This window comes from Canis lupus, chromosome 25, assembly GCF_011100685.1.
Source record: "Canis lupus familiaris isolate Mischka breed German Shepherd chromosome 25, alternate assembly UU_Cfam_GSD_1.0, whole genome shotgun sequence".
Lineage (NCBI taxonomy): Eukaryota > Metazoa > Chordata > Mammalia > Carnivora > Canidae > Canis > Canis lupus.
The window spans coordinates 41,938,063-41,964,577 of NC_049246.1; the positions used below are offsets into that span (position 1 = coordinate 41,938,063).

At 43.6% G+C, this 26,515-nt stretch overlaps 1 protein-coding gene and 1 long non-coding RNA gene across 2 annotated transcripts in view; one reads left to right on the forward strand and one right to left on the reverse strand.

Annotated features, from left to right (window-relative positions):
- DNER (delta/notch like EGF repeat containing) overlaps window positions 1-26,515 on the reverse strand; it is a 313,381-nt gene that overhangs the window by 29,982 nt on the left and 256,884 nt on the right. The window contains exon 9 of the mRNA XM_038574064.1: window positions 7,944-8,066. Within this exon, the coding sequence (XP_038429992.1) occupies window positions 7,944-8,066 (123 nt within the window). The remainder of the gene's footprint in view (window positions 1-7,943; window positions 8,067-26,515) is intronic.
- The window catches only part of LOC119865958, a 54,889-nt gene continuing 49,397 nt past the window's right edge, over window positions 21,024-26,515 (forward strand). The window contains exons 1-2 of the long non-coding RNA XR_005378779.1: window positions 21,024-21,230; window positions 26,125-26,439. This is a non-coding gene — a long non-coding RNA (uncharacterized LOC119865958). The remainder of the gene's footprint in view (window positions 21,231-26,124; window positions 26,440-26,515) is intronic.

Genomic DNA, 26,515 nt, shown 5'->3' on the forward strand with positions numbered 1-26,515 from the left:
CACAGAAACACGATGGTTACGAAGCAAGACGGTCTTAAAAAGTCCCCAATGAACCCTTGGTTTCTATACTCTAAGTCCTGCTAATCCCTATATAAAAAATATTTGTCATGTTGCTTAGCTTCTCTTAAGAGCTGAACAACCTGGAATGTAGGAAACCTTGAATGTAGAGAATAGACAGCCATGGACCCCACTGATGGGTCAAGGTGCTGTTACTCAAACCCTCCTCCTCAGAGTGTTGGCCATCTGTATCCTCTGACAAGAATGCCTTCCTTTACCTCTGCTCAGTCTGGTCTTCACCTGGCACATTCCATCTGTCAAAGCCCACCTCAAATGCTCTTTCTCTGGAAAGCTGAACCTGACTCTCCTGAGACAGAGCTCCACTTCTCCACTGTTGTGCATTGAGAGAGAACATGCTGAGATTCTCACTGTTACAGAGTTTCCTGTGTTAAAGCATGACTTATCCGTTCTCCTGTCTGATTCTTACCCCCCAACACACACACACAACAAATCTCTGAGGTCCTTTAGAGCAGAGGCCATAATTTAACGCGTGGAAGAAAGTCTGGACATATCACCAGAATCCTGTCCTTCCAGGAGGGGCGACGGTCAGTGTACTTTGGCTGACACACAGGTAGGATTGCCAGAGGAGTGAGAAGCCATTCCAAATCTGCCTCAAAAACACCCTATTTTGTCAGGGAAAACCAGGTCCACACTTCAAATTAAGTCTGTGGAATGACACATGCATCACCCATTGGCAAAGGACGTAGCACGCACTATTACGAAACTAATGTTTAGTCTCAAGCAAAAATAAACTGTAATTCAGTCAAAACTAATAAAAATTCATACCTTTCATATTAAGGGACAGAGAGGCAACGTTTCTGAAAAGATCTCTATTCCAACAGGGTTCTGTATAGAAGTTAATTTTAGAATTAAAACGAGCAAAAAATTCAAAGACGAGTGCGCTAATTATAAATCTTTGTTGCCATCACAATTTAGTCATGATTAATATTTTGAAAACTGAAAAGTCACTAATTTAGCTCCAGAAAAAATTAAGCCAGGTAAAGAAAATTAACTCTAAGTGTTCTTTGAATTTAATACTCCTTTTAAGACATCATCTTATTTTATTCAAACTTATTTCCTCTACAAAAAATTTCCCAGTATTTCAACTATCACAGAGGCCAACCTCTTCTAGACTATTTCAGAAATTACAATTGACATCTTGACCTTGGCCTCATTATTCCTCTTGTGTGCGCCAGTCTCAGTCTGCTCTTGTAGCTAAACAGTAGCCTAAAAAAGGAAGAAACCCTGACTTACACATTTTTATATCTATTCCACCATCTGAAAAGGGCTGCATACACAAAATATCCAGAAATCCTTGCTCATTGGTTATACAGAAAAAATTCAGGCAAACAAATAAAGAATTCTCATATTTTCAATTACAAATTTCTGTAGACTTTAAAATAAACAATTAGGTACAATGTGAGCAAACCCATAACCCAGTGATCTCAGTTCGGAAACCCAATCCCACCCTCTCAAATTCAGAAAGTATAGAAATTCTATGAATAAAAATGTTCATTTCAGAATTATTTGTAACAGTCTTACATCAGATGCAACAAGGGAATGGATAAATATTCCCCCATGGAAAAATTACATAAGTATTTAATATTGAACTAGTAAGATTTTCTAGCAATATCTAAATCAAACATACTATAAAAGGAAGGTATGGGCAGAATAATATAAAAATTGTAAGTATACTCCATTGTAACTGTGAAAACATGGATATTTAAAAAGGATAGAAATAATAAAGATGCTTACTGCTCTTGTATTCTTTTTTTAAAAGATTTTCTTTATTTATTCATGAAAGATACACAGAAAGAGGCAGAGACACAGGTAGAGGGAGAAGCAGGCTTCCTGCGGGGAACCTGATGAGGGACTTGAACCCAGGACCCTGAGATTAGACCTGAGCCCAAGGCAGATGCTCAACCACTGAGCCACGCAGGTGCCCCACTGCTCTTGTATTCTGTTGTAAAGCTATGAGCTATTTCAAATTTTCTTTTTTTGAAAGTTTTATTATTGTTGTGTCATTCTCATAATTAAAAGTCAAAATATGTTCTTTCTAACTTTGGTCACCAAAAAATTCCAAATGCGTATATTGTTGATCATTTAGCTTGTTCTACTAAAATAAAAGTCAACAGCATACGGGGCAACTTGACTTTCTGACAACATGAAGTCATCAACTAACCAAAGTTTTAAAAGTCTTGTCATAAAGTAACTCGGGGCTAATTCTGGAGGAGGGATGAGCATTTTGGGGTGTCTGAAGGGAAGTTACTCTTAGTCCCTCCATGCGTTTTGCTTTTAACGATTTCAAGATCCACAGCAGAAACTTTCTGGGAGAATGTTCACATCGGTTTCCTTTATTTAATTCACACGTTAAGCGGCAATTTCAATTCAACTCAAGATGGTCTTTGAGCACTTGCCTGTGTGCAAGCCACTGCCTCAGCAGCTGCTGAGAACTGATAGGGGGAAAAAGAACCTATGTAGTCACTGACTCTCAGGAGATGATGATTTAGCATAGGAAAGAGGGAATTTCTACGAGGTTGACCACAGTTGCCACAGCAAATAAGAGACAAGGTTGGGAGCGGTCAAAGAAGGAGGTATCACATGTTCATGGATGCAGGGCTAGAGGAGGGCAGAGAGAGAAAGGGGACAAGAAGGAAACCCTGGGGACCAGGGACATTCATGGAGTCCAGAGGACAAGGCTTCAGTGATGGCAGGGAGACAAGAGTCAGGAGACAAGAATGGAGCTACAGAAGGAAGCTAGAGGGGCCGGCTTTGGGATCTCACCGAAAAGTCCTCGGTTATGGGGCATCTGACTGGCTCAGTGATTGAGCATATGCCTCTGGCTCAGGGTGTGATCCTGTGGTCCTGGGATCGAGTCCCCCATCGGGCTCTCCGCAGAGAGCCTGCTTCTCCCTCTGCCTGTGTCTCTGCCTCTCTGTGTGTCTCTAATGAATGAATGAATGAATGAACGAACGAATAAATAAATAAATAAATAAATAAATAAATAAATAAATAAATCTTTTTTTTTTTTTTTAAATCCTCAGTTAGGTCACCATGAGATCCATTTTAGCAGAACAGTGTGGACGAGATCCAAAAAGAAGAGGATTAAGAAAAGAATAAAAATCTTACAAGTGGAGGTGTTCTCTATAGCAAATCTAGAGAAACGTGGTTGGAAAATAAAGAGGAAGAAAGGGGAGAGTAAGTAGAGGAGGACACAAAGTCAATGAAAAGTGTTTTCTTTCCAATTCACATGGAACTTATTTAGAAGTTTAAAAACTGGGATCCCTGGGTGGCGCAGTGGTTTAGCTCCTGCCTTTGGCCCAGGGTGTGATCCTGGAGACCCGGGATCGAATCCCACGTCGGGCTCCCGGTGCATGGAGCCTGCTTCTCCCTCTGCCTATGTCTCAGCCTCTCTCTCTCTCTGTGTGACTATCATAAATAAATAAAAATTTTAAAAAATTAAAAAAAAAAGAAGTTTAAAAACCTTTCTTTTGTTCTGCATAGCAGCCAGATTCTCCAGCACTGTTTATGAAACAAAGCAAAACAACACAAAAACAATTCCTTCCCATTGACAGCAATTCCTCTTTAAGGGTCATACCTTATTATAGACAATGGTTTCTGGGCCATTACTCAGTTTGACTAGCTGTCCATTCTTGCACCCGTAACATGGGAATGTAGTAATAATGAACAAATAATAATAAAACACCTGGCAGACGTTCCCTGTCACTGCCTCTCCTCTTTCAAAGTGTTCTTAGCCACACTTGCCTGAGCTCCTATGAACTCATTGCTTTTATGAAGTGACACTCATTTATTTAAGCTCTATTTTAACATGAAACAGTAAAGGCCACCACTTAAAAAATATTTATGTAAAGTAAGAGGCTGAAGTCCCAAACTCCCCCTCCAGCACACTACCCACCTAAATTCTAACTCCGTAGGTAAGTACCGATTAGGACTTGCTGCCCACTCATCTGGTAGGTTCCTGGGTTTACACACACATACTATAGGTAAATATATGTTTGGAGAAATGCTTCCGAAGGGGGACAAAAGTTCACTCCCCCCCCTCCAGGAGAGAAAGAAAGGATCTTGTGACTTACCTTTTGCCTGGGTTGGGGGGCATGACGTAGCCCCTTCCACCTCTCTCTTAGTTCCTTCTAGCACCTACCGCCCCTCCTCACCACTCTTACTTTAGAAGCTCTACTGTTTATGCCACTAGGCTTTGCCTTCGGGAGTCTTATTTTCAATCTAGACCTAAAGGTCTCTACACAAATTAAAGGATCACTTTGCGTGCACAATGGGATGAGATTTTTAACACACGTGTATGTCTTCCAACCCTTCCCGTTCTCATCCCCTTCAACTCTTGGATTTAGTTAAAGTGATATGAAACATGAATGCAATCATTTGCATTTTTCCTTAAGAACGGGTATAATGGACACCCAGGGAGTCACACTCTTCCCTTGTGTGCAAGCTTTGAACCAAGAGCATCTGGCAAAAGTTAAGCAATTTTGAAGATACAGTTAAGGTCCCTAATCAGTTAACTTTGTGTTGATCTTAGGTGGGCCTGACCTAATCAGGTGAGATTTTTTAAAGAGACTGCAGGCTCCTCTCCTGAAGTAAGAGGCATGGAAAAGCACAAACTCTTTCTCGTCTCCCTTTCATTGCTAGCTTTCAAGGAGCAAGCTGCCATGAGGATACAGCCACGAGGTTATGAAATCTGCCAACAGCCCAAGGGAACGCAGAGGTTGAGCGACCCTTTCCTATTCACGTTTTAGATGAGAACTCAGTCCAGCCAACATCTAGATTCCAGCCTTGTGGGACCCCAACCAGGGAGTCCACAAAGACATGCCTAGACCAACAGAACCACTGGCAACTAAAAGGGTGTTGTTTCGAGCCACTACTTTGGAGTGATTCATTACATAGCAGAACTAATTGGTAAAGCGGGTATCCCTATTTTTTTCCAAAGACTTTTCTTCACCATTACAGTCACTTTAATGTCATTTATTTAGGTTTATTCCTGCATTTTAAGGAGTCTGTTCAACCTTCTTCTTCCCGTTCTCTATCTTCCCCCTAACTGGTTATACTCTGATTTAGTTCCAGCTCAGTGAGGAAATTTTTAAAAAAAATTTTCTTAGGGCACATGGTGTTATGTTTTCTTAAATGTGCAAAATGTCTTTCTTTTGTCCTCAAGTGTAAAGAATCCCGGAACTACCCGTCCTTTGTCCTGAGCAGCCTGAAACACTGCTCCACTATTGCTTAGTTTCATTATAGACAGGAGCAGGCCAGTGCGGATCTGATTCTCTTTTGTTTGTGACCTGTACTCCCTGTGAAGACTCATAAAAAAAGATTTCTCTTCATCCTTAGATTTGGGAACTTTACCAGGAAATCTCAAATTGTGTATCATCTCCTTCATCAACCCCGCTGGCACTCTGCAAGCCCATTCATTCTACTTGAAAACTTCAGTCTCCTCCAGCTCACAGATTTCTCCTTCTACTAATTAGTTGATTCTGGTTTTATTTCCATGTGCTCCTTCTTCTTCTGGAGCATCCACCATCCGGACGGAAACAGATCTCCTGGATCCTCTCTCCACGCTTCCTATCTTGTCAGTCAGGATTTCCCTTTTCTCATATTTTCACTTCTACTATGAAATAGTTCCTCCTTTGGCTTTTCCAGATCCAGATTTGAGCTTGAATAGTAAAAATTACTTGTTTTCACTTCCTCTCTTGAGTGCATAGAGCTGCTGGTTGTTGTTGCCATTTCATTTTTATTTCCCGGATTATTTTCACTTTTTGAGTTGCTGGGACAGGCTGCCCTGTCCTGGCCAGGATGAAGGTTGGCAACGTCAGGCAAAGATAGATGCCACTGAAGACTCCCCTCCAGTGCTGGACAGGCCTGGAAGCCAGGCTCTGTCTACTAAGGTGCAGGATGGAGGGCTCTCCGTTTGGGGTTCTCAGGGCTCTCTGGTGATGAACAGAGACTGTTTTCTCTCAGCTATAGAGAAAATACAGGATCAGGTCAGCCCCACTGTGCAGTTGTCCGAGAGGGCAGCCTGTCCCCATGAGATCCGGAGAGCCCTCTGGCTCACAAGGTCGCATAGAGCACGTTCCCAGCACGTACTTCCTCTTCGTAAACTCATGGTCCCTGGAGCTCTGCTAGCCATGGAGTCAGTTCTCCCCTAACCCTGTTGTGTGCATAGGCTCCCAACACCTGCATCGTTCCTCGAGAAGCCAAATCCTCTGATATGTTATGCTGTCCTCCAGGAGGATTTTCCTTCTTGGGTCATCCTTCACAGAGGGCCAGTAATTGCTGGAGGCAAGTCCCAGAAGGACAGAAGTATAGTGGAATTGAGTGTATATATGGAAGGATTAACATAGGTGTGTGTGCGTGGCTCATCACATGTAATTGTATTTTTTACTGCTTAGTCACAACAGCACAAGCAATGCCTCAAAGATAGGAAAAACCAGATCATAAACCGAACAATGTAGAATTTTTAATTTTCGAAGCACATCCACTAGTCATTCTGTCACTGAAGAATTTCAAAACGTGAGGGAGCATCACCGTCCTTACTTTATACGGAGCAAATAAAGGCCAGTCAGTTGAACAGACTCTTCCTGGCTCAGCAGGAAGCCGTTGGCACGAGGAGGATGAGCTACTTAGGTCTCCTGACTCATTGCTCCTTTATTCTTCTTTCCAGAATCAGGCAGACGTCCTTATTTCTCAACACTCTGAAAAACCTGGAACTGAAATCCATGTGAATGAAGCCAGCACATTGTGGAAGTGGTGGGGTTTGGTTCTAAATGGGCATCGCACTCAGAGAGAAACGTCAGATCTGCTGAACAGAAAGCAAAGCCTTGGCCCAGCCTCACCCCTTCTAGCCAGAGACGAGATTGAGCTCATCCATGGGGCCTACAAACCCTAGAGGCCCACCAAAAAGATCCCCAGATAAAGGTGGGTCCATCCAATGAGAAGGAACAGCAGTTGCAAGGCAAGGTCACCAGGCAGGTGGATGGGATCGAGTAAGCAGTGCTGGGAGCAAGAGGTTAGATGACGTGGCTATAAATAGTGCCCACAAAGGCATCACAAAAATCTAAGCCCAGCCCTGACATTGTGGCTTAGAGGAATGTGTGCAGCAGCTGATAAACACAATTTCCTGGCACGGTGCCGACCGAGGGCGTCTGGGCTTGAATGATGCCGCACCACTGAGCCCACTGGGGAGGCCGAAGAAATGGCTTTGGGGACACGCTGGCTGGGCTTCTGAGGGACACCGCGGCCACCTCTCACAGGGTTGTCGTGAGGACTGTGTGAGTTCATGCACATAAGGGCTCAGAACGAGGTCTGTACATTATAAACACACTGTCGACGTCGGCTGTTTTTCCAGAGTGATTTTGACACGCGTCCACTCAAATGAGCTAACGTTTCCCTTGCAACTGACTCACTGAATGAGAATTAGCTCTTTTGCCAACATGTGAGATTCCACCTGGGTCCTCCGCCGAAAAGTCCAGCATCCTGTCTCTGCCCAGCGAGCACCGCCTGGCAGCCCGCTTCCCCCCCCCCCCCCAGGGTGTCCACAGCCCTGTCCTCCCATCTCTGTCGGATGGGCACTTAAATCTCACTTTTTACCATCAGCTTTTTACACACTCAACAGAGAACAGAGTGAGGGCACAGGACAAAGGAAAGGAGAGGAGAGAGCTTTTTCAGTTTATCAGGAGGAAACCCCACCCTTGCAAATTGGTCTCTTTGGCCCCATACATCTACCCTGTCCAGCATTTTTTGTTGTTGTTGTTGTTTTTCTGAAAAATTTAATGTTCCAATTAGAGGTTCATGCATTTAGGTTGAAACATCCATGATGTCATTTGGGCCGCCCTGGTACGAGAAGGCCAAGGGGCGCTCACCTTTGTATTCTGCAAGGCACACGCACTCATAGCCATTAACGAGGTCCCTGCAGGTGGCAGCGTTCAGGCAAGGAGCCGACAGGCACTCGTTGTATTCCTCCTCACAGTAGAGGCCGTGGTAACCTGAAGGGCAAAGAAAAAGACCTGCAGTCACTTGGGTTCCATCAAAACTCACTCTGGACGGGCCCACATGAAAGGTGGCAGGCTAAGTCATTGGAAACATGGCAGAGACAGACGGGGATTTCAAGGAGTTGAGTCCCCTGGGGTACAACTGAAATGTGGGTTTCTGGGAAGCCTATGAAGAGTCTATTCTCATTACCCTTTCTCATGATCCCAAGTATTAAAGAAGTGATCCCACTTATCCACCAGATGGTTTCACCACCTCATAGTGTCCAATGGCACCAGTGACCCAGAGACCAGGGGCATTGAGCGCATCTGCTGTGGCCACAGGAGATGGGGGCAAGTGCAGCAGGGCCTGCAGCACAGGAGTGACAACTCCTTTCAAGGATGTGGACCACTCCTCCTCCAATCAGAGAGCCCTATCTAGCAACCACAGAGAATTTTCTTAAAAGGGATCCATGAATTTCCTTTGCTCTTCAAGAAGAAAGTCAGCTAAAAAGGCTTCACTGAAATCACTGATAAAATGTGGGGTAGTTTTTTTTTTTTTTTTTAGTTAAAATTATGATTATCTTGGGGCACCTGGGTGGCTCAGTTGGTTAAGCATCTGACTTCTGCTCAGGTCATGATCTCGGGGTCCTGGGATCGAGCCCCGAGTCAGGCTCCCTGTTCAGTGGGGAGTCTGCTTGTCCTTCTCCCTCTGCTCCTCCCCTGCTCCCTGCTCATGCTCTCTCTCTCTCTCTCTCTCAAATAAATAAAATCTTTAAAAAAAATAATTATCTCAATTATAATATTTTAAGTTGCACTTTAAAATTCTAGTTGTTAAAAATATTATAATATTTTAAGTTGCACTTTAAAATTCTAGTTGTTAAAAATAGAGTAAGAGCAGTGAAGAAAAAGAAACCAACGGTTTCTCAAGAAAGATGGCTTTTGCTGCATTTGCAACACAGGTGTTTATTCTAAAGGACAAGAAGACAACATTCTTTGAGATGCACTCATGAATGTTATACTGTTTTTAACTTTCAAAACCATGTGTCAGTGCCAATTTGCAGTGAAACCGAGCCATTTTTTTTCTGGCCCTGTCCAAACAATGAGAAACACGTGAGTGCTTTCAAAAATCACCCTGCCTGTGTTGGTTCTGAATTCAGATAAGCAGAAAAAATAAAAAATAAACCCTTGCTCAAATGTGAACTAGAACTAGTAGTGGTCCCCCCCCCCCCCCCCCAGCTTTCCGACTCATAGCCAACCCTCAGACTCAGAAAGTTCCATTAGGACATGCTAATGTGTTGAACTGTTTTGTTTCTTGTGCCTATCGCAAAAGTAGGTTAAGCTCCTATCTGCAGTATTAACAGAGCACTTTTCAAGTTTGTTGCCATTTCAGTTGTTTTTGAACTGCTTTCCAAAATTAGGCAGTGATAAAAGCCCCTTTGAGGAGACCTTGACCTACCTGAGACAAACAGGCCACGGTTTTCAATTCTTCCCTCTTACCCTACTTTTTGTAATTTTAGAGAAATATTTCCTATTACTCTTCATTGGTAATTTGATCATCTAGATCAGAGTTTCTCAACTGACAAGCAATTTTGCCCCTAGAATTTGGCAATGCTTGGAGACACCTTTGGTTGTCACAGTGAGGGTGGAGGGGAAGGGGACTGCCACTGGTATCTAGTGTAAGGATGCTACTAAACATCCTAGGAGGCGTAGGACAGCCCTCCATGACCAAAAAAAAAGAAAAAAGAAAAAAGAAAAAAAAGAAAAGAAAAGAAAAAAAGTATTCAGCTAAAGTGCTAACAGGCTAACAGAGCCAGATATCGAGAATTCTACTCTCGATTAAGGATCAGCAAACTAGCTCACAGGCCAAATCCACCCCAGTCTGGTTTTGTAATTAAAGTTTTATTGAGACAGAGCCACAGTCATCCATCTATGTATTGTGTGTGGCCGCGTTCCCACTGCAATGGCAGCCTGAGTAGTTGCAACAGGGACCATATGGCTTGCAAAGCCCAAAATCCTTACAAGCTGGCCTCCTAGAGAACAAGTTTGCTGACTCCTGATCGCGCTTCAACAGAAAATCTTCCTTTTTTATAAGAGTTTTGGATATTAACTCCTTATTAAATAGTTTGCAAACATTTTCTCCCATTCTGTACTTGGCTTTTATTCAGTTGATTGCTTCCTTTGCTGTGTTGTTCTTTAGATAGAGCCTCACTTGTCTATTTTTGCTTTTGTTGCCTGTGCTTTTGGGGTCATATCCAAGAAATCATTGCCAAGACCAATATTATGAAGGTTTTCCTCTATGTGTTCTTCTAGGAGTGTTATAGTTTCAGGTCTTACATTTAAGTCTTTAATCCATTTTGAGTTGGGTTTGTGTGTGTGTGTGTGTGTGAGTGTGTGTGTAAGGTATAAAAGAATACAAATAGCCAACAGGTACACAAAAAAGATGCTCAACATCACTAATCAGCCAGGAAATGTAAATCAAAACCACAATGAGATATCACATGACACTTGTTATAACGCCCATTATAACCACCCCTCCCAACACACACACACAGAGAAAATAGAAAGTGCTGGCAAGGATATAGAGAAATTGGAACCCATATACACTGCTGGTGGAAATGTGAAATGGTGCAGCCACGATGGAAAACAATATAGAGAATCTCCCCAAAATTAAAAATAGGCCCGCCTGTGTGGCTCAGTCGGTTAAGTGTCTGCCTTCGGCTCAGGTCATGATCCCAGGGTCCTAGGATAGAGCCCCATTTGGGCTCCTTGCTCAGTGGGGGAGCCTGCTTCTCCCTCTGCCCTCTGCTCCTACCCCCTGCTCGTGCTCTCTCTCTGTATCAAATAAACAAATAAAATCTTTGGAAAAAAAATTGTGTTAAAAACTTGAAAATAGAACCATCATATGAATAATAATCCCATTCCTGGATTTATCCAAAGTAATGGAAAACAGGATCTTGGAAGAGAAATTTGCAGTCCTATATCCATTGCAGCATTATTCACGATAGCCAAGAGGAAGAATCAACCAAAATGCCAATCTACAGATGAAGATGAATGGATAAAGAAAATGCAGTTTATACATACAATGGAATTATTATTCAGGCCTTAATAAAGGGAAGAAATCTTGTCGTATGCTATAACATGGATGAACCTTGAGACTGTAAGCTTAGTGAAATAAGCCAGTCACAGGAGGACAAATATTTCATGATCCCACATATATGAGGTATTCCAAGTAGTGAAACTCATAGAAGCAGAGTAGAATGATGGTTGCCAGGGGCTGGGAGGAGGGGAAATGAGGAGTTTCTGGCCAACGTATACAGAGTTTCAGTTCTGCAAACTGAAAATGTTCTAAATATCTGCTGTTTGACAATGTGCATATGTACTATACCCTTAAAAAATTGTAAATAGGGTAGATTTCAGGTTATGTGATTTTTCTCACAATTAAACTAGATGTATAATATATAACTTACATAGTGAGTTCATTGTCTTCTGGCTTCTCAGTGTGGAGAAACAGTTGCAAGGAGCATCTTTTCAATTGTATTTGCTCTCCTAGCAGATCTTTTAAAAATCACTTGGAGGAACAACAGATAACCCTACAAGCATCGTTGACCTCGCAAGTGAGGTGGTGTTTACACAGACAAAAATCAAAAGCAAATTTCATGAAATCATCCATCATTGTTTTCATTCTTTGCAAACTGTATCATTCTCTTCTTTCACTAGTAACATGACAAGGAAATGAGGACATCATTTTACAGAGATAATTAAGCTGGTGATGTTTTTCTTCCTTGGGGGAAAAGAAAAAGATAAAGGTTTCACTTTCTGAAACTGTTTTTTCAGAGATGGTAACATTTCGACATCTTCGTGGAAATGTCAAGGTACCCCTTACACTGGGTGCCAGAGAACCTAAATTGGACTGTTTGGATAAAAAGGCATTCCTTCCAAAATAGAGGGCTTCTGTGAAAATGAGGCTGCTACCCCCTGCTAGTAATTAATTCGGGCAAACAAATTAGCTCAGGGCAGTATGCCCAGGGTCTAGGAAAATTAGGCTAGTCCAAAGAACTTTTTAAAATAAAACAAAAGATCAGAAGGGTGAGATCAGAGTAGCCCTTTCCAGGGCACCGATCTTCACCATCACCGCTCCCCTACTTGCTCCTGAATATTCGACTCCAATATTCCTTACATTGACAGAACACAGTGATCAACTGGAGGTGAGGAGTGAGAGTGGTCAAGACGGCTGCCACGTTTAGGCTGAGTAAGTGCAGGATGTTGCCATTAACACGACCAAAGGAACAACAGGTTTTTGAGAGAGTTGACCAATTGGATTTTGGACATGTTTTAACTTAGGGTTCACTTGGGGAGGTCCAGGTGGCAGCTGGAAAAATAGGCTTCAAGTGCGTTGAAACAGCACCTTGGGAATTAGCGGCCTTGAAGTGGTGTTGAAGTTTCATCAAAGAAAAACTTTGGAGAAGAAACAAGAAAGGACCAAGGTCAGATCTACATGGATGGGCAGGTGGAGAAAGAGAAACCAGATCAGGACACTCGGCAAGGATAAGGCAAAGCAGAGGGGGAAAGCCCAAGGGCAGCAATGTCATGGGAACCAGGAGAGGGAAGGAGATCAAGGAGGGTTATTCAAAGGCTCTCAGGAGTGAAAAATAACAGCCAGATTAGAAGATGAGAAAGTCACCAGAGGGGTGCCTGGGTAATTCAGTCAGCTAGGCACCTGACTTCAGCTCAGGTCACGATCTCAAGGTCTTGGGGTCAACCTGCATTGGGCTCCACACTCAGTGAAGAGTCCCCCTGTCCCTTTGCTCCTCCTACTACTCATGCGCGTGCTCTCTCTCTCTCTCTCTCTCTCTCTCTCTAACAAATAAATAAAATCTTTAAAAAGAAAGTCCCTGGAAAGTCACTTCAAAGTCATATCTCTCCATGGGAGCTAGACTGCCCTGGAGAGGTTGTTTTGAAAGTTGGGGGAGAGGAGGGATTGCTTGTCACACTGATTGGGGGGTTCGACTGGAATTCAGTGGGTGGAGGCCCGAGAGATTAACCATTTTGTAACGTCCAGGATACCCCTGAACAACAAACGATGCCCTGGCATCCCTCACCACTTTGGACAGTCCCATCAGAAATTCACGGAGGTGAAAACCCTGTTTTGTAACCTTCCAGGCCTAGAACTTAATAGCTTTACATGTACATTTACATTTACAGTTTTTATGATACGCTGAGTTTTCCTGGAATGTAACTACTGGGTAAATCAAGAGAAGATTGTACCAAGAGTGGTTCGCCACTTTGGAAAATCACTTTACAAGAGCAACAGCTCTTGAGGAACAAATCACCAACAAAGCACACGCGCATCAGTAAACAAAGCAAGATGAAAATCCCTTCTTCAGATAATTTTCTGACAACACTGTCAAAAGCTTCTCTCACCAGTTACTTATCACAACACTTCACTGATTTCACCACAACCCTTATAACTGTCTGAAATCATATTTCAACTTCTATTCTTGATTATTATTTCTCTTCCTCCACTAGAATATAAGCTCGAAGGCAGAGGCTATGATTGCTGTGTTCACAGCTGTACCCACGGTGTCTGGTACAGAAAACATGCTCAAAATAGTTGTTGAATCAGCACCCAAAGCGCCATTGGTTAAACCAACACACATTTAAGATGTGCCTACAATGTGTCAGGAGCTCCCAGGTACTTGGATACAAAGATAAGTGGCAGGGCTCTACTTGCTAGAAGCTTATAATCTAATAGCATGTTAGTGCTGTCTGCTTTGTATCAGCTCCTTTACATGTGCCAACTTGTTTAATCCTCATGACAACCCAGAATGATGGGCAGGACTAGTCCCAATGTGTAGATGAGGACTTAAGAGTCAAAGAGATAAAGAAACTTGCCCAAGGACACACAGTCAACCCTGTGTTCTTCCTACTTTTGCCAAGAACGTCCCCAGAGTGCATTACCTAGTATATCAGCCTGCAAGGGCTGCCATAACAAACACGACAGCCTGGGGGAATTAAATTTATTTTCTCACAGTTCTGGGAGCTGGCATTCTAGGTCAAGAGGCCAGCAGGTTTGGTTTCTCCCGAGGCCTCTCTGCTCGGCTTACAGATAGCCACCCTTCCCCCTGTGTCTTGTCTCCATGTGGCCCTGTCTCTGTAGGCACACCTCCCCAGTGTCTCGGACAGTTATGGGAAACTAGCCATATTGGTTCCTACCCCATCCTTAGGCCCTCACTGAACCTTAATTAACCTCTTAACCTCTTTGATGGCACTGTCTCTAAATACAGGCACCCTGGCCCGGGGTTAGGACTTCAACATATGAATTTGGGAGAGACAAAATTCAGTCTCTAACACCCCAAAATCAGGGTTTGTCAACCACAACGATATTGACATTTTGGATCAGATCATTCCTGGTGGTTGGGAGCTGTCCAGTGCATTGTAGGATGTTGATCCCTGGCCTCTCCCCACTAGATTCCAGAAGCCCCCACCTCTCCCCAGTTGCGACAACCAGAAAGGTCTCCAGGCATTGCCATATGTCCCTTGGAGAACATAAACCCCCATGGAGAACAAATGTCCTAGACCCTTTTTATAACATGAGAACAACTTGAAGAGATTGCAGAATGTGTAGGTTTGAAATTTTCATCATGAAGAGAGTAAATTCATTGAGAAAAAGGATTCTGGGAGCAGAACTGAGGGGCTCATCTGTGACTATGGGTTTAATACAATACCAGCCCCTGGGTGACTTCCTCCAGCAGTGAAAGAATATGGATACTCGAGTCATCTGGGGCTACCCAGATCTGAGTACCAAACAGATGGAATAAAGAGAGGAGAGAAGAGTGAGAGGTGTAGGCTTCCAGTTATGGACTAAAGAAGTCACAGGGATGAGAGGCACAGCAGAGGGAATAGAGTCAATGATACGGTAATAGTGTTGTTTGGTGACCGATGGCAGCTACACCTGCAGTGAGCACAGCACAGCACAGAGACTTAGCAAATCACTATGTTGTGCACCTGAAATTAATGTAACACGTATGTCAACTACGTCTCAATAAAAATAAATAAGTAACCAGATAGCTAGATAGAGACCTACAAACATAGAAAGGGAAGAGAGGTCAGAAACCCCACCTGGTGATTTCCAAGCAACTGAGAACCCCCATGTGTGTCCTCCCATGAATACCAAGGTCCTACACTGTTGACTGACATCAAAGGCACAGCGAGCCAGGATCCTACTCCCCAGGGTCTGAGCTGTTCTAGAACACAAATGCCACCTCCAGGTCTGACTCTGTCCACTGAAAGGCAGGGCTTTCTGCTGCCTTTTCTTCTGCCGCTCTCTCAATGCCGCCCCAAGACAGCACCACTTAAATATTAATCTTAACATTAGAGAGGCTCTGGCCCCCCACTGTGTCTATCCGACAGCTCTTTTCTCCCCTTGCCCATCATGGCTCACTCTGAAAATTCCCCAACTGGGGGCCTCTGGTTGCAACCAGATGGCTCTCACACTTTGTGCAACTAAGTGCTGCAACTTGTCCCTAGGTAGCCCCCTCTGCAGGGCTCCCTGTGCTCGCAGCTGCCTCAGAAAAAGCAAAGGGCCCCTTCAAAAGACCACAGTGATGTGTTCAGAACAACAGGGAGGCCTCATGGCTCACTCCCCCAGCGCAGGCCAAACTCAAGGGGAGAGTAAATCTGAAGTGCTTGGGGTTTTGTTGGTTTTTTGTTTTATTTTAAGGTCAGACTGAAGTGACTGGGGGACAAGGGGGGTGGTTCCTTTAAGGGCATGTTGCAACTAAAAGGATGCTTCCCCTCATTCCACATTGCATGATGAAATGTGGAAGCCCCAACTCCCTGATTCAAGTCTAGACCACTTCCTGAGAGATCCAATCTTCCAAACATTCTCTCACAGTAGTTAAAAATGTGGGCAAGAAAGGAAACAATCCTATTACATTAATAATGTGATTGTGAACTCTCAAATTCTGGCTAAACTCACTGATCGCCACAGAGACCCTTTGGCACCATGGAGCGATGGGCAATGCAATCATTTTATTGTGCAGAGAGCTTGGTTTCTGGAAAAGCGTGTGCATGCGTGCTTGTGTGCACACACACAAGTGTGCACTCTATCACTCTCTCTGCTGATACAATCACGATAGGAATCTTTTTAAGAACAGGGGGAAACAATGTAGGTATGAATCCCTGCTCACATTAATCCAATCGAGGGCTCCAATGGTCTGTTCTAAGCAGACCTGCCAATGTTAGTATCCGTACAGACTCCCATGGAGCAATTATATTCCTGTCACACGCACATACATGCACACACACACACACACACACACAAGAAAAAGGAAAATGTCTGCAAACAGGAGGAAGTTGTATAAGGAGCAGAGCATAACCGGCCGCTGACGCTGCTTCTTTCTTTATTCCCTAATTTCTCATCCTTTCATTGCTGGAGGCACCTGAGCCAGAGAGAAAATAGATGTGAGAAGACCCAAATCAATCAATGTTTCCACGGCTGTGGTTCTTATAAACATTCCATCGGAATGGCCATACATAGAGGCTGAATTAAAGTTTTAGACTCTCAAGCCTCCCTATTATTTATATGCTGCTGAGCCATCTATGCATCTGCACGTCCCTCCCTGGGCTTCTGAAAAAGATGGATAATGGAGAGCCGGGCTGTAAGTCAGATCCTAACAGTTCATGCAAGGAGTTTGTCTCCCCATCCCTGCAGGCTGCCGCTGTCTGCACAGTCATTTGGTGAAGGCTGGCCATGCTCCGGGTCTCCTGTTTGCCTCTCCGATTGATTCATTCTTTAATGCAACATATGGTTATTAAGTGCCTCCCATGTGCCAGGCACCGTGTGAAAATAGATGTAATACCTCTGGTAGGAGCATTTAAAGGAGACAGACACCAAGCAATCATCCAAATAAATGTGCAACCATAACTGGGTGAGCATGAGCAATGTGGGGATCTGGGGTGCCAGGAGGAAGGAGAAGTGGGGGGGCTGGCCTTGGCCGAGCTCCAGGAAGGCTGCCCTGAGGAAGGGACAAGAAGCTGACAGGTGGGTTGTGGGTAGGTGCCAACAAGGTGGGGAGGCACCCTGGGAAATTCAAGGCAGGAGAGGCAGTGGGTGCAGGAGTCCCACGGTCAGGGGGAGCCAGCCTCCTGCGGCTTGTTCTAGAAATGGGCTGTGGTGTACCTGGGAGCAGAGGGCAGAGAACAAACAAGAGGCAGGCAGCTGCCGGACCAGGTGATACCTTCAATGGAGGGAGGACAGGGGGTGAAAAATCAGGTGAGTCTTTCAGAAAGATCACTCTTTCAGTGAATGGGGGAAAGACCATGGGGAGAATAAGAATCAGTTCTGAGGTATGGTGATCGCCCCAGTGCAAAGAGGGTTGGGATGAGGGTGGTGGCAGGACCAGCTAGAGGGTCACTGTCAAGAGCCACATAAAAAGTAAAACAGCAACATTCATAAGAAATAGGACGTGGAAGGTGAGAAAGGGCAAGGACGAAGGTGGGTCCCAGCAGCCTGGCTTGTCCTATGCTGAGATGCTGTGATGCCTTTCAGAAGGAATGAAGGAACTGATATTTATCAGGCCCCCTGCCAGGGCCCAGTTTCTGTCTTAGGCACCTTCCAATACGAGTGAATCTCATTCACACAGTGGGGCTGGAGTAGGGAAGGGATTGGGATGGAAAGCCAGCAAAACCACCTTCTAGAAGTAGATCTTCATCGAACAACAGGCATGAACAGTTTCTCCCAGGGCAACGGAAGCAATATGAAGAAAGAACATCACCTGATTTTAATGATAATCTGCCCAATTCTGACCAGACTGACCAGGACTGAGCTAGGTACTAAGGGGATCTACTACACGGTAGCTGAAAAAAAGAAAGGTTTGGGGTTAAAAGACACAAGAAGTCGGGGGAGGGAGGAAGCAGAGAGGAGCAGAGCAGAAAGAGGAGGAGGAGTGGGGCACTGAGGGAGAGCTCAAGGGGAAGATAGGGACCCAGAGTATCAAGGGGAGGGAGAAGGTGCACAGAGATAGAACACCTAAGAAGATGGAGAGGAAGAGAAACTGGTGCAGATGTGATGGAATTACTAAGGAAATTGTGGGTCCCCTGTGGAGCCACATCGCCACCTGGTGTAGTGACCAAATGACCAACTGACCTACAGGACCCCAGGCACTAGACCACAGTGTCTTCAAGAGCCACCAAGATAGTGCAGCGTTGGAGGGGGCAGTGACTTGAACATTTGTGTGAAGAGCTGCTGTAGGAGTCTCACCTTTCAAGTTACCTTTTATTCAAATAAAATGGACTTGACACCACTTTCCTTCCACTAGCCTCTTTTTGTGACCCAGTTGGTGAGCCCTGGGCCATCCAGTTACCACTGGCTCGATGCCAGCATGTGACATCTTCCATCAAGGTAACTCATGGGCGTTTGTGGCATCATCATAAAAGGAGGGCCCCCGCCGCACCCCCAGGAGGACACGCACTTGACATTTCACCTGAAGTGGCAACACCTGGAAAGCATCCAGCACGAGGCCTGGCATGTAACACATACCTAATGTATAACAAATGTGGCACGCGTCCCCCTGGCCTGCTGACTACAGCGCAAACCTGATTTTAAAAGACAGCGAAGGTACTAGAAATCTGAAATAGGTGCCCACCTCGAATGTGCCACAAAGGCCCTACAGCAGCATCATCCTGAGCCTCTGCTTCCCGTGGGCAGCAAAGGCCACCTCCCGGAAAAGCACAAATGGCTCTGCACTCCCACAACTCATGAGCCCAGATTTCATGCTCAGATGCTCAAATACCTAGGGTTTTCTAATATGAAACAGAGTCTGTTTACATTTGGCTTTTTAAAAACCTATCTCTTAGCCTTCCCCCAGCCTCATCCCCTGAGGCTCCCCTCTGTGCTGGATCTGGTTTCCTGCCGGGCAGTAAAACCTTGACTCACAGCTCAAACTTTGATCCCAAATTCCGTATTTTCTCTTTAGCAAGTGTCCGTTCTCTCCCTTTCTGAGCACACAGGCTGGGGAACATAGAAGATGCTCAATCCCAGGGAATGAACTGAATTTGCTAGGAAGGTGGAATCGTAGTGTAAAATAACCTGTGCGTAAATAATTACAGCAGTTGTTCTTTTCTTTGCAAATGTCTAATTTGGACAAATAATAAAAATGCCTGGGAATAGGTATCCAGAAATCGACAGTGTTTGTCAGGCAGTGAAATTAAAGGATGCTTTTTTTATATTTTAAGTGTGCATGTTCTAATTTTCTAATTTTCCACACTGAAAATACATTACCTATGTAACACGAGGAGAAAATATCACAGGTGCTTTTATAGGCATTTTACTTGTATCATCACAATTCCAATCATGTTGCTGATTACCGAGGGAAACAATACCCATGCTGTGTGTACAGCTGTTGGGGCAGAAGGGTAACTGGTAACATTAAGAAAAGGCTGACTTTATTAAGGGTAATTTTTAAGTGAAGGAGCATATGGAGGGAAAAGATCCAGTCTTATTAGAAGAGAAGACTTTTTTAAAAAGTTTATTTAAGAGAGACCCAGAGACACAGACAGAGGGAGAAGCAGGCTCTCTGCAGGGAGCCTGATGTGGGATTTGATCCCAGGATCCCAGGATTATGACCTGAGCCAAAGGCAGATGCTCAACCACTGAGCCACCAGGTCCCCGGAAGAGAAGACTTTTAAGACACAAGAAATAACCATCATAAGAAGGTGCACTGCTAATAAAACTTTTTAAAAGGATAATTGCATCTTTTGACATACAAAAAAAAAAAAGAAAACCTTTTGGGATGGTAAAAATTTTATAACATCTCTAGGTTTATTAATAGAGTGTAAATCATCATTAATCCATGTGTGAAGGGATAAAAAGTCTTAAATATACAGTAAAAAAGCAAACCACCAGTATTCTGAGCTCCAGCCTTATAAATAGTTAGCATTTCCTCCAAAAACATTTAGGAACAAATGAAAGAATTTATTGTAGCTGGATTGTGACAATGCTCAAGAACTCAACAGTGAGCCTACCTAGACAGAAGCACTTCCAAACCAAGGCTTGAACCTGTCCATCATCTTGGGGATTTTTCTCTGTTGTCTAAGTGTTTCTAGAAGTCTTCTCTCGGATTTGCCTTCTGAACTAGGTCACAAACCAGTCACATGAAAAAAAAAATCCACCTCTTTGTCATTTTTTTAGCTTTGTCTTTATAAATGTCTTTTTTTCATGATGCTTTTGGCCACTAGAGGGTGGATTTTACCTACGATCTAAGCCAGCTGAACTAAGGAAAAAAAATGTTACTCAGGAGTTTAACAAAGGAGAGGCAAAATGAAGCGATGTTTTACAAAAGGGAAATGTGGGCACAAGGGGATGTACATATGTAAAGAAAAGATATTTCCTTTACTAATAATGTTAAGCTTTATTTCCTTACAGCTTACAAAAACTCACCAGGATATCTTCTAAATGTAGCTACCGTTAAAATTATTCCTATAACACTATGATTAAAGCACTAAGATCCAAGATTGAGTACAATGACAAGCTCATATTTTCAATTTTCATTTTAAAGATCATCATGGTTTGTGTCTCCTCATAAACAAAATGTTTTAATGAAATAATCCTATGACCTCATCTGACTAGCATGTTTACAAATACCCATAAAAATGGTGTGGTAGATGCTTGTGATAAAGAGAATGATGAAGAGATTTGGGGGGGAAAAAAGTAGGCTCAAAGCCCTCACTTTCTAGAAGTTGCTCAGTATGGAATGCACCCAGACCCAAAGGGCCCCGCTCAGGCCAACAGGGAAGCATTGGGAAGAAATCACAGATTAAATTTCTATGACTTTACTTTGGAGAGAAAATAAATCTTAGATGATTATTTTCTTGCAAGTATGTATATGAACAAAAAAGAATTTCTAAAGGTAAAAGTACAGGAAAGTTTTTTTTTAATGCTTCATTCCTTTTAACTTCTTTCACAAGGTGTCGCTTAAATTTGATTTTAATTTACTTACTCGATTATCACCAACTATTCTTTGGAGGTGTTTGCCCTTGAAAGGGCTTGTGTCTGCTCATCACGCTATACCAGTGGTTCTTGTCGTGTGATCCCAAGACCAGCAGTATCAGTATCACCTGGAAACTTGCCTGGAGATGCAAGTTCTCAGGTTCCAACCAAGACCTACTGACTCAGAAACTGTGAGTGGAGACCAGAACCCTGGTTTAATAAGCCCTCAATGTGATTCTAAGGCACAGTGAAGCCGGAGAGCCATTGAGCTTATACAAAGCATACAACATCTCCCACAACCCCTGGTTCTCAAAAGGGCAGGAAGTATAGGAGTTATCTATAGCAGGTGCCAGATGTGGCACGGTAATATTTTTTATATCTCTGGCTTCCCTTCAGCATATCAAAAAAAAAAAAACCCCACAAAACACACAGTCAGAACATGTACCAGTCACAGGCATATAAATAAACCAACATTAAAATCGGTCAGATGACCTACCAACCAGAGATGCATAGACTAAATGAAACTATACTCCTCTCCAATTCGCTTAAGGGAAGAAAGCAATGCAGAGGAATCCCAAACTCACATAAAATGCCAAATTCGGGGGGGGGGGGGCGATGAGGGAAGGTAATTAGGTTATAGAAGTGGCAAAAATTGGGGATCCCTGGGTGGCTCAACGGTTAAGCGTCTGCCTTCAGCCCAGGGCCTGATCCTGGAGTCCCGGGATCGAGTCCCACATCAGGCTTCCTGCATGGAGTGCATGGAGCCTGCTTCTCCCTCTGCCTGTGTCTCTGCCTCTCTCTCTCTCTTTCTCTCTTTCTCGATCTCTCTCTCTCTCTCTGTCTCATGAATAAATAAATCCTTTAAAAAAAAAGTGGCAAAAATTTACTTCTCCCTATAGGACTGGGAATCATATATGTCTAATCAGAATGTGGAATTTAAGAAACAAAGGAGTAAAGGAAAATAAGAGAGAGGCAAACCAAGAAACAGATTCTTAACTATAGAGAACAAATTGATGGTTACCAATGGGGAGGTGGGTGGAGGGATGGGTTGAATAGGTGATGTGAATTAAGGAATGCATTTGTGATGAGCACCAGGTGTCGTATGGAAGTGTTGAATCACTATATTGTATACCTGAAACTAATATTACACTATATGTTAGCTAACTGGAATTTAAATAAAAACTTTTGAAAAATATGTAATGGCTACACATTTTGTATGTTAGCCCTTATACTTTATCACAGAAATTCAAAATATGAAGTAGACACACATAAAATAATTATTAATTAAGGGAGGAAAAAAAGAAACTTATTGAGAAAAGTAACCACCAGAACTGTACCTTGAGGCAATTGGATTACAAAGAAAATTTCTAAATGCAATTGAACTGGAATCAGAACTCAATTAATTTGAGCAAATCATGAGTTGTGTTCCTATTGCTTCTACTGAGTGATCATTAAGGATGCCTAAAAATAGGGCACTTATTCATTTAAGACGTTATAAAAGCAGTGAAAAATCAAAAGTGTAGATCCTAGTAGAATATGAATATAAATAATCGAAAGTAGAAAATAAAACATCCTTGAAATAAAGCAGAGAAAGGCTCAATCTATACACTTGTGAAAAAACTGTGAAGTAAGAAACGAATTGTCTCCTAGACATTCCTTAACTCTCGAGTAGACAAGTTCAGTGGGACCTCATGTTTCACTCAAGCCATCGGAACTGCACACCATTTTTATTTTTCAACTATCCTCCTTAAACCCATTTAAGGAATGAGTTTAATAAATATATTTATATATTTATTAAACTCATTCACATTTCTCACATATGATTATGGTTATTATTTAAAAAAATGGCCATAAATTCTCTGTAGCTCCTCCCATTGAGAAAAGGAATCTATAGCCCTATGACATGCCTGTGCCAATGAGACATTAGCAAACATAACAGAGGAAGAGACTTTAAAGAAGGTTTGTGCATTGGGCTTGTCCTCCCTTGCTCCCTTTGGAACCCAGCTGCCATGCGAAGAAGCCCGGACTGGTCTGCTGGATGATGTCATCCAAGACTGTCATCCAAGACTGGCCAACCCCCAGATGACTTGCTAGATGACCACAAAAGCACAAGTGAGCACACCTAACACCATATGAAGCAGAGAAGAGACACTCCAACTAAGCCCTGCCCAAATCATCAACCACAGAATCATAAGCAATAAAAGATTGTATTAAGCCACCAAATTTTGGAATGGTTTGTTATACAGCAGTAACTAATGAGACAGAGGTTTAATTACCAGAGACAGTGCCTAACTGAAAGGGATAAAACCACAGACAACTTTTAGGCATCAACAAACTATTAAGAAAGCTATTTTTAGGGGATAATCGATGAAGGGGAGTTGTCCCACAATCAGACCACCATACACATATACCTTAGTCCACACTTTTAGTTGGGCTTATCCCGTCTAAAAAACATATTTTTGAATTAAACCTCAGACATTCACTCTGATACGTATCATCAGAAACCATCTGGTACTGAAAAAAAAATGAAACATGATTCTGATCATCATCAACAAATCAAGACTTCAGTCCAAACAGCTAACGATCTCTCTAGGCAACTCCTATAAAGCTAAATGGGGTTTTAAATGGAGCCCTTGTGGCATTGCATAAGGAAGCACCTGATGACACAGGAGAGGACAAGCTGCTCCACAAAATCAGCAAGTGCTTTGCGTTGACAATGTGCTGGGATGAAAAAAGAGGTCATGTATCGCTCTGCTGCGGGCAAACCTATGAGTTCTGAATCTTCATTAAAACTGAAGCAATTTTATAAAAAGCACTCAGCATATGCAGCAACTTTCACCATGTGCCCTTAAATTGAAAATTAATGACTGTGACAGAAAACCAACACAACAAATGCAGGGCATTGTCCGCAGGTATTTTTTAGACAAATCCAAATCAATAAAGAATTTAAAAGCACAGTGAAGACTAAAAGGCCAGGAGAAAAAAGTAGAACATGCAGACAAGTCTCCTTCTGGGTTGCCTATTTGGGACTGGGCATGCAGGCTGCCATGGGTCACCATATATCTCAGACATGACCTACAACAGCATTTGTCACAGGGGCTCCCCCCCTGGGGTTCTGAAGCCCAGCTGACAACAGAGCACTGCCACTGAACCACTGCTGTGGGGAGGAGTGACACCAGAAGCCAGGACATCTGAGCTGTCACCAGGCAAAGAAGAAAAAAACAAAAACAAAAGCCAACTGTGAAGAGGAAAGAATATTTCAGGGACATTGCCAGAGCCAGGTGGAAAGAAACAGTATACGACATACCCTTTATGGCATATGACAATCAATGCAGGAGACTTTCAGGTTCTGGTGGTAAGAAGAAAGGTCAAATTGCTTCTAGGCATCAGGGCCCCAGGGATTGAGAAGCACCAATCAAGAGAGACTACCTAAGCGGAAGAGTGACACATCTGTCATGTGGCCATGTCTGTATTTCTCATTTGAGCCCCGGGGGAGCAGTTTCTGTAAAGAGGCACAAGCCACAGACATGGGGGCAGATTCAGTCCTGAGTCTCAGTCCCAGGAAGCCCTCGGCAGCAATTTCGATGGAGCTGAATCTCCAGTGCCACCCAAGGGGAAGGGGCCCACCTACCCACGAGCAACTCAATCTCTCTGCAAGTCAGAACTGTGCTTCTCTGTGCTGGGAAGCATGGAACCATTGGTCAGGAGCCACTCGCTAGACCACAACCAAGCCTCATGTCAGCAGCTGTGCAGAGACAAGAGGAGTCTGGAAGCTGCTGCCTCTGATTGGCTCAGACACAAGTGAGTGCCCGGGTTCACACGTAGGTTCACAGGTAGGCTTCTGCTGAGAGTCTACCTATCGGTCAAGAGCTTCAGTGCTAGACAAACCCAGTTAAACTTCTCCATCCTTGAATTTACAAATAGGAATTCTAGGGGACCTGGGTGGCTCAGTCAGTGAAGAATATGCTTTCACCTTAGGTCATGATCTCAGGGTCCTGGGATTGAGCCCCACATCTGGCTCCCTGCTCAGCGGAGAGATGCTTCTCCCTCTCCCTCTGGCTGCTGCTCCCCTTGCTTGTTCTCTCTCTCTCTCTCTCTCTCTCTCTCTCTCTCCCTCTGTCAAATAAATAAAAAAAAATATTTTTTTAATAAATAAAATAAAAATGGGAATTTTATAACCTGGGGTTAAGTAAGAGAGAATATCTGTCAGGTGACTGACCGGCATAGAGTCCCTGATGCCAGCAGTTCTCTTCTCACAGATGCGATCTACTTAGGCAAAGCTGCCTGGATGGAGAGCCTTACCTGGATCAATACAGCTGAATCAATGTCCTGATGAATCCCAATTTACTGTGTTCATTTGGCGTAGCTATAAAAGACTACTGCTTAGAAAATCTGCTAAAAATATTTCATTTTTCAGTCCTTTACTTATCACTAGTGAGTCAAAACCATAGTTTGATCCCATGTCCTGGTTTACCCTGAGATAACAGAGATAACATGAGATATACCTCATGGTCTTGGGCCCAAAAATGGTCCTACCCCTCCTACTTAAGACCTGTGTGGGATCCAAGCACCATCCCACTTACAGAGCTCTGCCCAGCACCGGGCACTTTAATAGTCATCACTGAAGCCACCGAGAGCTCAGGCTGCAAGCAACCACTTAATCCTGTAAGAAGGTGGACCTGTACTCACTATGGCAATGGAGACGGAGCCCACCTCTACTCCCACTCTAGACTTGAACCTCATATGAAAAGAATCTGGGCACAGATTTACTAATTCCTCACCTATCTTCCCCAGGGAAAGGCAGAGCTGACCTCTGCACGACTTCTTCATTGTTTTATAGATTTTTTTTAAGATTTTATTTATTCATGAGAGACACAGAGAGAGGCAGAGACATAGGCAGAAGAAGAAGCAGGATCCTAGTGGGGAGCCCGATGTGGGAATAGATCCCAAGACCCCGGGATCACACCCTGAGTCAAAGGCACTCAACCACTGAGCCACCCAGGTGCCCTCGTTTTATAGATTTCAAAGTGTAAGACTATCTGCATCTTCTCATTTGAGCTTTATGGTTTTATCCCCATTTTGTAGAAAAGGAAACTAAGGCTGCCAGAGGCCAACAGCACAGCTGTTCAGTGACAAAGCTGAGACCTGATGTCTAGAATTCTCGGCAAGCCGGAAACCATCAGCGATGGGATCATCATTAACTCCCAACCACAAAACAAGAGTCAATGGCTTCGTTACAAAAGAGTTTCAAATACATCCCCACCTGACCCCCATGGCCATGAACTTCACGAGGAGCTCCTGCAATTCTGTGCTGGCAGGGCTTCATGTAGAGCCAACCTCAGAACGCCCTGCTTAGTGACGCAAGTTATCATCAGTTGCCATTCCCAGCCTGCATTCCAGGTAAGATGATGTTAAATGCTTTCTGCTGTCCTCACACATTTGTTCTAAAATCTACAGCCAGCACATAACTCTCTTC